The 16,363-nt window shown below is 38.2% G+C and overlaps 1 protein-coding gene across 1 annotated transcript in view; it reads right to left on the reverse strand.

The window, feature by feature from the left end:
* Positions 1-7,174: 7,174 nt before the first annotated feature.
* VAPA (VAMP (vesicle-associated membrane protein)-associated protein A, 33kDa) overlaps positions 7,175-16,363 on the reverse strand; it is a 15,550-nt gene continuing 6,361 nt past the window's right edge. Inside the window, exons 3-6 of the mRNA XM_009579637.1 lie at positions 15,244-15,347; positions 13,148-13,228; positions 10,038-10,214; positions 7,175-9,066 (exon numbers count right to left, since the gene is read on the reverse strand). Of these exons, the coding sequence (XP_009577932.1) occupies positions 8,908-9,066; positions 10,038-10,214; positions 13,148-13,228; positions 15,244-15,347 (521 nt within the window). The 3' untranslated portion in view covers positions 7,175-8,907. The remainder of the gene's footprint in view (positions 9,067-10,037; positions 10,215-13,147; positions 13,229-15,243; positions 15,348-16,363) is intronic.

A 16,363-nucleotide genomic window follows, 5' to 3' on the forward strand; every position in this document is an offset into this window, starting at 1 on the left:
GGCCCAGGGCCGAGGCGACATTGCCACCTGGCGGCGGCGGCCGGCCCGAGCTGAACCTCCGGCCAGGTTGCCCCCAAAAAGCGACGGTAACGCGGTTAGGGGAGACCAACGCCAGCCAAGCTGTAAGGTTCAGCCCCCTTTATCGAGGACGATGAGCAGCAGCAGCAGCAGCAGGAGCAACGCTCAGGAGGCCAGGCATGCTCTCCCTTGGTCTGATTACAGCAATTAATTTCGACCGCTTGAGAGGGTAGAGTAGTAACTGTGGGGCAGGGGAGTGCCAGCAAGGTAAGAGGGTGACACCACCATCTCTCACGAAAGACAGAAAGGATCATCAGAGCCTGGGTAACCGGGCAAATTAAAAGGAAACACGTATTGGTCCTGCAGCCAGTTTCCCTACTGAGCCCATGGTTTTAGCATGCAGAAAACAAAACATACATACATCTTTTAAAGATATTTTACAAGTCTTCCCCAAGGATCAGACTCACACTACAATTTCATTTCACGTGATGCTCTCTCCTTACCAGAGGAGCACACCATCCGTGGGAGCAGTAGCGATAAAAGGAATTACAAGAACTATACTTAGAAGAAATCTGAAGTTACGCTTTCAAGAGTTAAGAAGCGCCAAAATGAAGCTTTGCCCCTGCAGCCTTCACGGCAGCCCCTTCCGCATGCCCAGTGCCATAGGATCAGAGCAAAATTTTTCGAACCTATAGAATATGCGCTAAAGGAATCTCTTCTCCACACTCCATAAGGGATACTGGGGAAATGATTGCATGGCCTAAGCTGTACCAACCATTGCTGCAGGTTTTGTCTTAAATTAATACTAGAAGGAAAATACTATTACTGAACTGTAAAATTTGCACTTCTTCAACATATTGCCATCTGTCCAAAAATGTATATATAAATGGCAACTGGAAAACGTAATACTATACATATACAGCTCATATGGAAGTACTTCATTCATGGAATTACCAAATTTTTTAATGAGTAGCATCACACATTCACTAAAACTGTTCTAAGAGCTACGTAACTCTCAAATACACTATATATGCTAAAAAATACTACTACATTTTGACAGACAGTCTAATTTTAAATCTTAGACTATTATTGGCTCACTCTATTATAAGAGCAAGTGCTTTAGCTTCCACGATTCCAACCAGGACTAGTGGGTAACTATCAATGTATAGCTACACAAAAGGGAGCATACAGGACTTAGTGGCCATCAGGCATGAGACTGGGAAGGATTTCCTATAAAAATAGCTTCATTTCTTTAAATCTAAAAATGCTTTTGCATTGACAGCTGAGATCTTTGACTTCACAAAAGCAGCAGCAAATGCTTCTGGATGTTGGAAATTCACCTTGTGTCAGCATCCTCCTGCTTAAGCCTCGGGTTTCTCTTTGAAGGTCTCAAATTAATACTCGCAGAGGCTCAGAGTGCATTTGGGAGAGGGTTTTGGACACGACGGCTCCCATTTGGCCAGAATGAAGGAAGTGTTTCTGCACCCAGTGGCTCTGAAAATTAGCAATTTTAAAATAGCTCAAAAATTAGGAACAGTTAAATGAGGAAAATGGATTAGTAGGGGCAACTGAAGCAGTTACAAACATAGGATACAACGTAAAGTCCTATAGTAACCCAGTCAGCTTAACCACCTGTTTGCATACAGGCACGGCAGAAAGCTTTCTGTTCACAGATCAGACATAAATATGAATGTACACAGACACACACTACAGTTTTGCGTAACCCTATTATTATTCCTGCTCACACGGGAATTAGTGTTTGTGTGGCTCACCTAACAAGCCATGCTGCACACACAGAGCATGCACAGGAAGACTCGGGTCACGCGTTGCTCTTTCCCCACCGCACTTTCAGAGCAGTAGCCGAGGAGGTCAGGAGGGCCCTGTCCATATGCTGCTGGTTATGTTGCTGAAAATGTTTACTTTTGATTAGCTGCCTCATTTCTACGCCTCTAGTTCCACAACTGCAACTTCTACATAGCCCTAGAAGTGGACTCATAAAACCACAACGAGCTTTATTTTTTTAAATTACTGGTCTAAGAGAAGCTTTGAAGTCAGTTACAGCTCCTCTGAAGATCAGATTCCTTCTCCCACCTATTTGCAAGCATTAAATCATTAGTACTTCCAAAGTGCCTGAGCAGAGCAGGTTGGAGAAGTGAGGATGCATACATGCAGGGTTGTATTTCTTCCAACTTTTAACATTTCTCACCCCATTATTTGGCATTTTCTTACATCACCTCCTTCCTGCCTGCAGGTAAATCAAGCTCCCGTCCCACCCCATACCCCCTCCATGAGCTTACTCCGGTGACAGCTCGAGTTTTCCCCCGCCATGCCTGCTAACCTGCTCCCTTGTAACACGCTTGTCCCTCACCCACATTGCTGACAAGTGCTGGGCTACCGCGGGCAGCTGCCGGGGTGTTTGATCTACACCCATGCCGACAGCTTGGCAAGCACGCCAGCACTAACTGGTCAAACAGCAGCAAGCAGGACAGGTATCTTTCCAGCTCACTGTGCAGGCTTGCCCTGGACAGGAGCACCAATTTACATGTCTTTCATCTCAGCTCTAATTTTCCTGTAATTAGAGGTAGTTGGTATCTGTGAAACATCAACCCCTCTATCAAATGTGGCTTGAATTAGATTTCAAATTCACACAAGGAAAAACAGCACAAAGATGCTTGTCTCTTTAAGAAGTTACGTTTTTCCACAAATTAGCCGACCTTCCTTTGCCATTGTAATCTGGTTCCTGTGGAGGCAGGATGAAGAGATAATTTCACCTAATCAGGAAAGCAATCTGTTCCGATTTTCTTGAAGCTGGGACATGAAATGAGAGGCCCAAGGGCTAAAGTATTTCAAGGTATTACGGAAGAAAGTGAAGTCTGAAAGCAGTGAAGTTGAAGACTGCACTGGAAATCCGAGGTTAGACAATGCTGGGCATGAATACAATGAAAATCCTCCTGGCATTCTCCTGTTTACAAGACTGGTCACCGTGTTTGAAGCTTTATATCCTGAGGTTGGAGAGAAAGCCCTGTTCCTGGAGAAGGCCACAGCAGTTTCCAGCATACGTCTGGGGAGAAGGCAGCGCATACAGACCTTTCCAACAGCTCAGCTCCCCTAGGAAGACACAGCCATCAACAAAGCCACTTCTGAAGCAGTTCAGCTCGCTCTTCTCATAGAATCATTTAGGTTGGTTGGAAAAGAGCCTTAAGATCGAGTCCAACCATTAACCTAACACTGCCAAGTCCACCGCTAAACCATGTCCCTAAGTGCCACGACCGTCTCTTCCTACCATACTCCCTTTTTCTTCACTTGACACCAACCGGTCCCCAGTTCCCACATGAGATGTGGGACACGTGTCTCATATTTATCATTTCAAAATTTTAAACTAACCCGAGGTGATTAAGGCAATCAAGGAAAATTAGCCACTGCATGAGCTTCCACCTTCTATGAACCACTCCATTATCAAAGCTGCGCTCTTTAGTACCTCTGATTACAGCTCTAGAGGGCTGTCTCTCTATTTGACCCAGGGTTCAAGTTTTGTTTTGTGTGGACTTTCCTCCTAAGCCTTTCTAAAACATGGTTCTATAAACAGTTTCTATAGACTGTCTAACATAATGATTTAAAGCAATGCCTCTCAACCATTAAGAAACAGAGCACAATCTTTATAATTAATTACTAAATTCTCATTATTAATATTCCTCAAACCAGCCCTCATACCAGTGCAGAGGTGTACTGCAGTCTGAAAAGCAGTAATAACAGCAAAGCATTTACTAATTTTGAGTGAAAACACATCAGTGGATTTAACCTCTGTAAGAGTCTTGAAAAGTACAAACAGCACCGGCTCCACAAAATTTTTTGCTACACAGACACACTTTTATGTTCCAAGACTACAAACACAACATGCCCAAATGTTTAGCATTTTTTTTTCTCCCTACTGTCTTTAGCAGAGGTCAGGCATTATAATCCCAGTGAGCACAATCCACCACTAAATACCTCTCTAACAGCCACATTTTCTGCCTGTTTAACATGGCTTCAGGAACAACAAAGCAACAGCTGTCTTTAGGAAGGTGCTTTAAAAGCCTACAAAAAATTTCCAAGCAACATGAAGCAGCATTTTGGAAACCCAACAGAAAAAAAAAGACTTGAACAAGGCTCAAGGAAGGCTTGATGAGAAACGGGATGAAGTGTATGCTAGAGAACAGGGGCTGTGCCTAAACCATCCCTTCCCAATCACTTGTCCCAATACTTGTGGCCTTAGTTTCCCCATCTCTAAAGCCAGAGTAAGCCATCCTTACCAGGCAGACTGAGACACTCACAAAGATTGCTATTTAATTACTACCCACTCTGAGAACAGCCCAGACACTGATCACTAGTGACAATCTCTCTGAATTCACCTATGCACATGAACCTGCACCAGCATTAGTAGAAAGATAAACTTTCAAGAACATCCTGAAATAATTATTCCCAGACTATGGCAATTTTTTTTTTCCCAGAACTTGGATAAACAGACTAACTTAAAAAAAAAAAAAAAACACCTCACAATGTTTTTTTCTCATACACAAGTTTAAAAGGTAAGCATTAATAACTGTTTCTGTCACCTTTCAATTAATTTTTCATTTATTTCAAATGTCTGAGCTCAGACTGCTTAGCTATAATAATAGCTGTCTGTCTCACGCCTCTGTGCCTGGATACCATAACACCCTTTAAATCTTTTCTAAAGAAGAGGGAGGGGAAAAGCAGCATTCCACCACTGCCAGCAGAAGAAGTAGCTACTGTATAAACAGGGATTCAATACCTTGCTGGCAGTGTTATCAACATTACATAAACCAGTACCACGCTTTACATAAAATGGCACTTTAACACGGTGGGAGATGCTTATACCATGATTTAGTTAAAACAAAATCTTTCATCCCTTACAAATTATATTTCATCCAAATCAGTTCCTAGATCCAATTCACCATGCAAACATATAAACCCTTGTCCCAGGAAAAGAGGAAGAGGCACTGACCTTATCATCTAGCAGTAATGAGACAGCCAGGTAAAAGACAAGAATCAAGTGTTTTGCTTTTGCACAAGACCTCATTTCTACATAGCTATTTGCCACTTAGAGGCAAATAAATAAAGGTGACTGACACCATCACTACCTCTGCTTACGCAGCCCTATCAGAATCAGGAATTTTTCTTAAACATACGCAACCTGCATTCAAAAAGAAAAACACAACAGACCAACTTCAATCATATACTTGGTTACATTATTGGAGTGCCCCTGGGAAAGAAGTTCAGACAGAAAATAAAGAATTTCATCCCACCCGTAAACATGAAGAACAGGGCATTTCAGTATTATAGTAAACGTTTATTAGGGTTGCTCTGTAACTGTGTAGCTCTCATTCCATCTTTTGCCACAGACTGAAACAGCGTTTGCCCTGGCAAGTCAGTTTAAGCATAAATACCTAGGGACTCCAAACAAGAAAAAGAAAACTCTTTGTCACGACGACTATTATAAATCTGACAAACCATCAGCATCCTCAGTGTTGCCTAGATTCAGGCACCTGCTCTTCACTCCAACACTGAATCTTCATCCATGCCAGCTTCATGCTATTTACTAGCAGTACCAAGAAGCAGGGCAGTTATACCGCCTGCGAGGTGGACGAGATACATCTATTCATTATCGGCAGTCTACAGAATGTACATATTCAGGGAGAAGTTACAAAATAAAAAGGACACTACTACGTTTTAAATGGTTTATTAACACTTCAACTTTTAATATCTTTGAAGAAGGCCTGAAAGGTAAGTTTTGCTTATTGACTTTGTCTTTTCCCCTTTGGCAAAATGTCACCTTCCACCTCCTCCCTCCACCCTCTCTCCTCCCAAGAGGATAATGAAGTTTCAAGCTAGTGTTCGGTTGCTTCTTATATGTAAATTGGCTTCAATCATAGCAGCAGAAACATGCAAGCCTGGGCAATAGTGTTTGTCAACAGCTTTTAGAGAATGAGTAAAAGTGCACAAATAACTTGTGCATTGACACAAACAACTTTTTCTTAAATGAACTTCATATATATATTTTTTTTTTTTAAGTGGCTTAAATTTGGTGCCCAGAATTACTACAGAAGTTGTATCTTCTATTTAACTAGGCTTTTTTTTCCCCCCGAACCATCACACAACCCTTTTTTAAAGTGCTATATTCATAAAACTTTAAAATACTACTTTGATACTGTATACTTGTTCCATCTTGCTCTTTTGAGAAATCAACAGAGCAATCTGCAATGCATATTTAACTGAAGTCACATGTTTAGCCTCACAGGACTTTATGGGCATCGTTGTCTGATCATATCACTAGGAGCAGTGGAGAGACTGTATTTCCCTGTGCTTACATACACAAGTAAGCAGGCAGACAAAGCAAGAAGTTCTAACCATTTCAGGAACAAAGACAAACAATTTAATCCATATTACATAATTCACTGAATACAGTTGATCTCATCCAAAGTGACTCCTGAGAGCAAAATAGTTTTAGCATTACATTTTATATACAGCTATGAAGGGATTACCGGAAACCAAGACAGTCTCCTTATACCATTAGTAAGTACACTGGTTACGAGACCGCTGCACACTTTCACTTTGAAGACATTACTTAAACCATGACCAAGTTTTACCACCTGTTTGTTATTTATGAAAGAAGTTATTTCAATCTGATTTTATCATTATTTTTACCTTATTTCTGCTGCCGGACATCAAAACCTGAGTCAGCTGCATTGAGCAATGATTCCTTTTTCTGCTCTCAGGTCCTGAAAGTGCTAGTTACCCTTGAAAACCTCCGTACACTATGCTGTAAGTATTTTAAGATCTTCCAGAATATTTTTTTTTCTCTTCCTTTCAACGCAGGAATGACTGCTCTGTCTGAAGCAAACTACATCCTGCACACTATTGCTTTCGAATTTTCCACGTAACAGTTTGGAACAGGCTATGAAAGTTTGATGCAGCAATGTTCTGTTGGGGGGTGGGGGAGGGGTGGGGTGGGGAAATCGGGAGAATTACACCATTCTGAACCAGCGGAACCAAAATAATCAAGACCTTAACATAGTTTTTCCAGTCACTGGGATGGAAGGAGACTTGAACGCAGACACTGGAACAAGTAATTGGAAACATCTGTGCTTGCATGCTTAAGTGAAAAGATAAGCAGTATTTGCATTTTCTTCATCATCTTCCTTGCACATATGCACGATTTTATAAAAACGTTTATCACAGAGAGCAATGACAGAACATGACGTAATTATAGTTTTCTTTTTTTAAAAAAAGCACTAGAAATGAAAGGCAACCAAGATAATGTACATCTTCTCCAGAACATTTTTCTCAGCTACATAAGGTGTGCATACACCAAGGTCTAACACACTTAGCTGCACCACATCAAGTCAAGCTGTCCAAAAGCATACACGATTTTGCTTACAGGAGTATATCCCTTCTGCAATTTTTCAGTTTACAAGTAATTCCCTGTATTGGATTATGCTTAGTCAGAAGTACAGATAATATTTTGTTCCAATACTACTGTTTGTTTTTATGACATATTCAGAGATGAGGCAAGACATAAGATTAAGTGCAGGGAAGCATTTCAGACCCCCAAAAAATGCATTCTTTAGAACTTAGCTATACATGGTTAACATAGGTAGATCTGCCAAGAGTTGCATAAAAGTTATTTTCATTTTCAAAAGGTGAGCAACTGAGGCTCACTCAGCAAATATCAACTCTTCTGCATCATGGAATTCACTATGGGTGTCTGAATCATTCAAATTGCAGCTTTGAATATCTGCTAAAACAGAATTGCAAACCGAGTAAGTTAGTATATGTGAATTAAGTACCCTTATGAAATCAAAGAATAATGTTGACTCCTGGAAGACACCCAGAAGATCCAAAGATGGAACAGAAGGTTGATTATTACACTCCTGCACAATCCAAGCAAATTGTTAATATATTGAAAACATTCATGCCTGGTATTTGTACCTGCTGGATATTCAAATTATTCTGTCCCAAAACAAGTTTGATAACCATCCTCTCTGTAGCCAAAAGCAGCCAGAAAACAGTTCATTTTTTTAAACAAATGGAATGGAAACCGACACCTGCCCCGCCCCCCACCCCTTGAATTACAACAGTCTAAGCCAGAGACTTAAGCAAATAAACTTCAAAATAGCCATTTGTTAAAAGTAGCAAATTACCATGAACAATGAACTTGTTAGGAATCCCTTCTAAAAGTACGACACACACAAACAGGCTACCCAGCAGAAAAATCTGTTAACAATTTTATTTCTTTTGTAATGTTAAATATTATGGGACAGGATTGTAAGGATGAAGAACTCTCAACAATGCCTCACAAGGGATAAGAAAGAAATTCTGCCATGATATTAGCAAAGTAAGGTAAGGAGAAAATTTACACAGTAAGAGGCACCATTTCCCCCAGAATACCTCTTGTCATATTCCTGAATGAGTGGGATTAGCAATCTAATAAATCATTTTTCAAGAGGTAACAGCAACAGATAAAATTTTAAAGGATTATTAAAATAACATTTACAAGACTCTGAACAATTTTTGAATTCTTATTAAAACCACAGAAAGAAAGAACAATTCTTTATTTATGAATTTTCATAAAGGACTGACTGTGCAACTGACACCTGCTATTGATGACTTAATTTACAATTTTGTCCAGTAGCCGAACAGTTTGTCTTTTCAGACTGTTTTCTAACCGTGCGAGATCATTAAAGGCAAAGCCTGTTACGATGCTGTACACAAAAATGGCCACTTGGGCCATACTACCAATGAAGTGGTAGGTAAACAAATCTTTTTCTGGCCAAGAAAAAAAAAAAAAAAAAAAGGAAGCTGCATTTTGCATGCTTCTCTCACTCATTCTTTCTACAAGATGAACTTCCCTAGAAAGAATCCAATGAAAATGGCTGCAATTACAACAAGAAGTGAAGGAAGAGAATTAGACCCATTATCTCTGAGGGCCAAAGCTGTGGGTGATCCAGATTTATCCGAGTGCGCTACCTTTCTGAGCCTCAAGCCTTCATCCTGAGGGGAGGAAAAAAAACCACAGATGGAAAAAAATTTATGAACACCTCTTGTTTACAATTGTAAAAACTGAACTCAAAGGCCAAATTTACTGGTGAACATTTATATAAAAGTTTAAAAAACCCCAAACATTACACCACACCAAAATCCAAAATATGAGCATAGCAAACCATAATATTTCAAATAAGGACAGGTAATCTGCTAGTCTCTCTCCATGCTCTGGTTAAGAAAGATTCTGAAATTCTTGCTAGGCACAACGAAGAACACTGCTTTTACTTACTACGTGTCAGAATTAAATAGCAGCAATTTCTTATTGTTAAGGAGAAACATCTGCTTTGTGTAGTGTTTCTCCAAATGTTCCAATGTCATCAGACTTACAGGTGTGGAGACATCATTATTTCATGGTTCTTTAAAAGGCTACCGTGGTCAATGAAATTGTCAGATTTTGTCAGAATGTGTTAGCAAATATATAGAAAAGTCACATAAAGTCATGTATTGACTAGTTACAGGTTACAGAAATGGCACCTTTACATAAAGGTACTGGAAAGTAGTGTTTGCTTACCTCCTCTGGCCAAACAATTGTTCTTGTTCACTAACAATTTGTGATACAGAATGCTACCACTTTGGATCTCATTTACTCATTCTTAATGAATAATAATGCACTTTTAATAAAAGCTATTAATTTGGCATCTCTGATTTAGACTTAAAGTAATTAAGACCACCTTAAATAGGACCATTTCATTCATTTAAGAAGAAAATTATCTAGCTTCAGTATCTCATCCATGACAAAGTCTCAATCACTGAGAAATTCAAAATATACAGGACAGTAAAATCGTATTACAAACCAATCTTGACACTCTAACAGTTGCATCTACTTTCTGGAATACACATCTATTCGCCTAATCACAAACCAGACCTTTCAATCAAGAAGAGCAAAGCCACTTCAACATAAACATGAAAGCAGAACTTACTCTCAGGTGCCGATTTTCATCCGTCAGCTTCATAATCTCTGCTTGAAGTCTTTTGCACTCCTCCACTAGCTTCCTTGTTTCAGTATCATTAAGTGAAACACTATGTGGTTTTGGCATCGGTCCATCCTGCTTAGATGTATTCAGTACTGGGGCGGGTTTGCTTGCATCTATATCATTCTACAAATATTAAGAATGACTTCAGAATTTTACTTACCCAGACAACAATCATCCACAGCTTAAAATTGAAACAATCCAGCTACTAATATAGTTCAATGAAGTTTATATTTACAGTAATCTGAACAAAGACTTCTGTTATCAGTTCAATTCTGATCAGTTCAAATATTAAAAAGCAAGAGAAGATTGCACTGTTTGCATTTGGTACCACATGCTACTGAGACAAAAATTAATACTTCAGCTGCTTAACATTGACCCAGCAGGCATGCAAAAGACGGCATAAAATACACCAAACAGCATTTGAACTTGAGGGGAAAAAATAAAAGGAAGAAAGTAATCCTGCAATAGTAAGAAACAAAACAAAGTAAAAAGAAAACAGATTGTGTCACAAACTAACATGAAGTATGTATGGCACAAATATTTCGCATGTATACCACCTCTTACCGAAGGAAAATAAAGTATTGCACAAACATGGAATTTAAGTCTCACAGCATCTCTGAAATACACATTACTAATTTGAATACAAGTGAAAAGTCACATAAAAAGCTGTGAAAAAAACAAAAATAAAATTAAAAATCTAGTTCCCACAGCTCTGCTCAAAATATACAATGATCTTCAGTAGACATTAATAATACAATGGATTCAACTGTATAGCCCAGGTTACCATTTGTAAAAACACACACAGCATTCATATGGCAACACACTCAGAAACAGCTCGTATTCAGATTCAGGCTCCTGTATTCCTACTTGCTTGGCTACACAGCTATGTCATTTAGACCACCATTATACTGCATCTTTCATAAGCAAAGTAGTCCAAGGTAAGTACTAAATGTAAAAGAAAACCTATTAAAAGGTAGACACATCTATGTAATAACAAAGCAACTAAAAAAAGATGCAAGCATTTTTTTAGTTGCTATGCAAGTGGAAGTTATTTGGTCTACAGCATCTACTTGCACTTTACATTGTTTGCAATGCAGCCATAGGTAGCCTAAGAGCAAGATCCTGCTACTCCACACAGGTACTCCTAACTGGATTTAAAGAGTCAACATATTTATATCATGAGTAAGCAGATTGGGATCTGTTGCTTTTTTAATTGGTTTGCTAGCTGAACTGAATTCCTTTAGGAGCCCTGAAACTTCAGTAGAGACCTAAGACTTATCTCCCTGGAACAAACGTCCTTCTGCTGTTTGACCTCCCTGACTGGTTTCTTCATGTCAATGTTCTGGCTATGACTGGCATCTGAAGAAAGTTGTGGCTAACTGGAGTGAAATACTTGTGTGCTGGTGTAGGCACACCCTGAGGTGGCAGGTGAGGCTTACCCTCAGGACTTGGCAGATTTCTCATGGCCAGGTTTAAGGGATTGGCTAAATCAACTGCTAAAGCAGGGGTGTGCAACCCTACACCGCTACTCAGAAAAATACAAATATTATGTACAGTCAATACTATGATGATATCACATTAAAGAAAGTACAAAAGGAGGTAGTTTTGTATAATCCACTACATTTCTCTCACTACATTATTCATTTTATAAAATTAAAAACAAGTATAATTTTTCTAATACCTAAGATGTAATTTAATAAGAAGGTAAAAAACACAGAAAGTAGACAACTACGAGACTTGATGATAAACGCTCAACCTTTACAGCTTTAGCATTTAACACACAGTTAGGCAGCTTACACCTGAATAAAAGGCTGCATCTCATAAATTAACCTTTACCAAAAAAAAAAACCAAAACCGAAACCCAACCCAAAAAAACCACCAAAAACATTATACTGACATCGCATCTGAAAAATATCTTTACATTACACTCCAAAAACTGTAATAAAAGAATGGTTGCAAAGACAGTTACTGGCCAGCTAGCAGCCTTCAGTGAGACCTTTTACACATGTAAATAACAAGATGGTTTTTACATGCATGGATTCATGCTACTCTCCTCCAACATGCCTTACAGACTACCATAAAAACTGGACAGTATGAAAAAGAAAAGTCAAGGACATAAAGTGAATAAGGTGGTTTACAGAAATCCTACTTTAGCACTCTAATTCACAATGCTAAAAGCAGCACCAAAAAAAACCCCAACCCCCCAAAAAAACAAACAATCCAGAATATACAGTATTAAGATTCCATAAATCAGAATTTCAAGTATGAAGGTAAAAAAAATGTTAATGCGTAAGAATTTAGACATATTCTGCAAAACTTCTAGGTAACTGGCAGTTAACTATTATTCCAAATATCAGGCAACACAAAATAGACTTCTTCAGTCTATATACAATGAAACTGTCATCTCCTACACAATTAGAACAGATTTTGTCTGAAGGCAAGAGCATGAAGGAAGTAACGGGTGGTTTTTTTGTCTGATTATGTCTTTACTACTACCTTAAAGAATGCATTTAGGATTCCCAAAGCATGCATTAATTTCTAATCAGTACTTCCTGTTCTAATTCAGCTAAATTAGAAGCAGAATTTTTAAAATTGAAAAGCATTTAATACTTTAAAAAGCAAATGATGCAATTCACTTTTCACTGTACGCAGTACTGAAGATTCTCTTTTTCTTTGTTTTTTAATCTGGCAGCAATAAAATGCTAAAGCAAATCAATACTAAAAATAATGGAAGGATAATAATTTTTGGCACTAGTCTCCATTGTTGGAGGTTTTTAAGATGCAGTTCGAGAGGGTGCTCCCTTTCCAATGAAAGGTTGGATCAGATAGTATTTGGACCAGATAGTATTTCAAGGTCCCTTTCAAGCTGGGCTGTTCTATGGTTCTATGAATCCTTGAAAAGTTATATACTGAACACCCTTCCTGTCTAATTTAGTAAAAATTTCCTACAATCCATTTAATCAACAAATCAAATAGGTTTGTAAAAAATTCAAAACAAATTTCCATGAGATCCCACCAGTCAGTGCGTGACAGTTTCCTACTCTTTTCTTACTTACCAGTTTATCATTTTCGTTGGGCATTTCAAACACACATCTCAATTTGGAGTCCATTAACTCATCAGGTTTTGCTTCTTTCCACTAAGACAACAATTAATACAGTTACTTAACATGCCAGACTCATGCAAAGATCTGAACAGTTCATAAGCTTGTTCTTAGTACTTGCCTCCTATATAGCTGAATACTGTCCTTACCCTAGCTGCAATTTTCAGACTTGCTTCTGAACAATGTTTTTTGTTCACTTTTGACTACTGCAAAGTAATGAAAGCTAGAAATGGTTAATTAAGTCTGGAAATGGAAATGAGTACACTGAATGCAAGGATGGATCCAGAGGTTTGTAGGGGATAGGGAGAGGACAATACAGTGGTTCCTTTAACACACAATGAGGAACAAGTACCATCTGAGTCAGTTTAAGAACAAAGTTCTAGCCCTATCACTCCTTGGTAAATGTACTCCTTATGTCCCATCTTGGAAGCACCAATTTCAAACAAAAGACTGAAAGACACCTTTTAGTGACTCTATATTTAGGTCCAGAGTAAACTTCTTTAGTTCTTACTATATTAGATTTTTAGCTACTTCCTCCTTTTACTGCAGAATACATTACGATTTGGGCCTAGAGAATTTTTCAAAGCTGTTTATAAAAAACATTTTAAATTCTAATGGTTATCAATATATTTAAATAATTGTGAAATATGCTGCAATCTCTTTGCTCAACTGACAATTAGCTTTCAAAGCATACACCTCATGTAGTTGCCTTAAATCTTTAGGCTCAGAGACTGATCTGAAGTCCAACAATAGGTCCTCTGAAGTTACCTTAGAATTGCAAGTCTTACAGACTATTCAGGCTTTTCATAACATCCTTCCTTTTTTTTTTTTTGTTTTTTTTTCAGTGGCATTAGTTGTACAGTAACTTACCACGACAATTACCGATTTTCTGCAAGATCCGTTTCTCGGTATTCTATACTTGAATACACTGAGAAAGCAGTTATTTGAAAGGTATTTCTAAAGTGGATTTTTATATCTTCACCAAATAGCTACACTTCACTTACCACATATAACCAAGAGCCATCAGAGCATATTAAGAAAAAGTAAACCAGACCAACAAGGAAGAGAGATGTTTACTTTCTAGCTACATGTCTCAAAAGCTTAACAAAATCTAAAAGGTTTTCCACTGTTTCCAGTGAAGAGTTGATGCCACAGTAGTCTTTGCCTTCATACAAGGGGACAGAGCCTAAACCTGCAGAGGTCTAGTGGATTTCAGTGATTTATAAAACCTCACCTTTATCCTTTGTTTCCTCTCTCCTCCTCTGCCTTGAGTGAACATTGAACGTATGTAAACTGAGGCATTCCTTCTCTAGAGACAGAAGCCTGTGCATCATTCCCCTCCACCTTAATATACATGCTTATGGGAGTCCACATACACCCTAAAGGGCATGTTCTGACAACTGAAGGCTTCCTTCCCATTGCTGCTAGCTTCTAACATCAGAAACAGGTGTTCTTACTTCTGAACTAACAAGCACAAACCTAAATATCTTCTTTCCGGATCTTTCATCAGACCAATCCTGCCTAAAATGAATCTACAACATGTTCTATTAAAAGAAAATAAATCTATCATTTGTGCTGTGTTTAGCCACTTAGTATCTTGTAGGGAGACATATCTTAGTCTTCCAAATGTTTTAATTCAATATAATCCCATTCAACGTTTCACTTAAACACTTTTCAGACCAAATGCACCCACTCCACACAGCTTCAGCCTTGTTGTTTAAATATAGTCTTGATTCCTTCAAATACAATCTGTTTATCCCCTTCAGATTAGCTGCATATAAGGTATAACATGCCCATATTTTAACACTGAACTGACCTTATCTTAGATTCACTACTATTTCCATTCAACCAGTTCATTAGGCAAGGTCTAAGAACTGAGCTTGTATTTAATATTAAAACCCCTGAATCATGTATGAAAGTCATATTTGTTCAGAGAAAACCCAATTCTTCTCCAAAAATAAACTGCAAAAACATCATTCATTTACACTTAAGCCTGAATTTTTAAGGGAAAAAAAAATATACAACAGTCATTTTACCCCATTTTTACTTACCACTGCCTCCATATCTGAAATATTTGGTGGTGCATAGGTTGTTTGTACCATAAACTTGTGTTTACTCTTCTCATTTGGGTCGTAGTCAAAAGGCTGCAGCATTACTGTTCAAAAGAAAAGATAAAGCATAAAACTGTGATTCTTCAGCTAACTACTGTAACAAGCAAGCTATCCATTTTAGATTTGCTTCTCACTGAACAGACACTGAAAGTTAAAATGCAAAGGCAGTGCTGAAAATAGAGCAGATATACACTGTAGCAACAGGTACTGAGAGGAAAGCTCTTAAAGTTTTTCAGAGTCTGGTGTAGCTGACAGGATTATTTCTGTAATTACTATAGCTAAAAGGCATTTCATATACAAGTATGAACAAACAGATCCTGTAAGACAGACAAAAAAAAACCCCAAGCAAACACCACAGGACTTTTCTTTGGAATAAACACATTTTATGATTAAGTGAATGCAAAGTTAAAGAACTGTAGCAGATGTTATGACGATTACTCAGGGGGTGGGGGGGGGTGCAGAGAGATACAACCTACATTAGGTAGACCACCAAGCAGTGGGGCAAGTTCAACTGACTTCTAAAGGTATACTAATTTAAGCTGGGAGCAAAACTACTCACTCTTCATTCAAACTACAGTTATTATAGGAGGTAAAGCTGCCTGGGGCTTTAGTAATACATCTTTAAAAGACTTTGAAATTGAGCTCTTTAAAAAAAAAAAAGGTATAGTGATTAGTTATATAATAACTATACAACATTTTACTCAGGTTTTAACATTCTTAATCATAAGACCAGTCTAATGGTTAATATTTGTCCAAAAGTACTCCAAAATCCAGGTACACACTGTAATTCTATGGCAAGTTTTGGGCCTCTACCGCATTTTACCAGCAAAGAAAGAGGGATGGGATTCAAAATCAAATTCCCTGTAAAGGCAGCTTTAAGTGAAACATTAAAATAAAACTCATAATACCCACTCCTTGCATTTTATCTTATGTATTTTCTCACTGCATTTTCAGCTTTCAATATACTGTAATGCAGATTTTAAAAAAACCCTTCTGGATGAAACCAGACATTTATGACACAAAGTAGTTTGCGCTACAAGTACCAGAGGTAGAGTATGAA

The sequence above is a fragment of the Fulmarus glacialis genome, unplaced genomic scaffold (genome assembly GCF_000690835.1).
Source record: "Fulmarus glacialis isolate BGI_N327 unplaced genomic scaffold, ASM69083v1 scaffold4896, whole genome shotgun sequence".
NCBI classification, from domain to species: Eukaryota; Metazoa; Chordata; class Aves; order Procellariiformes; family Procellariidae; genus Fulmarus; species Fulmarus glacialis.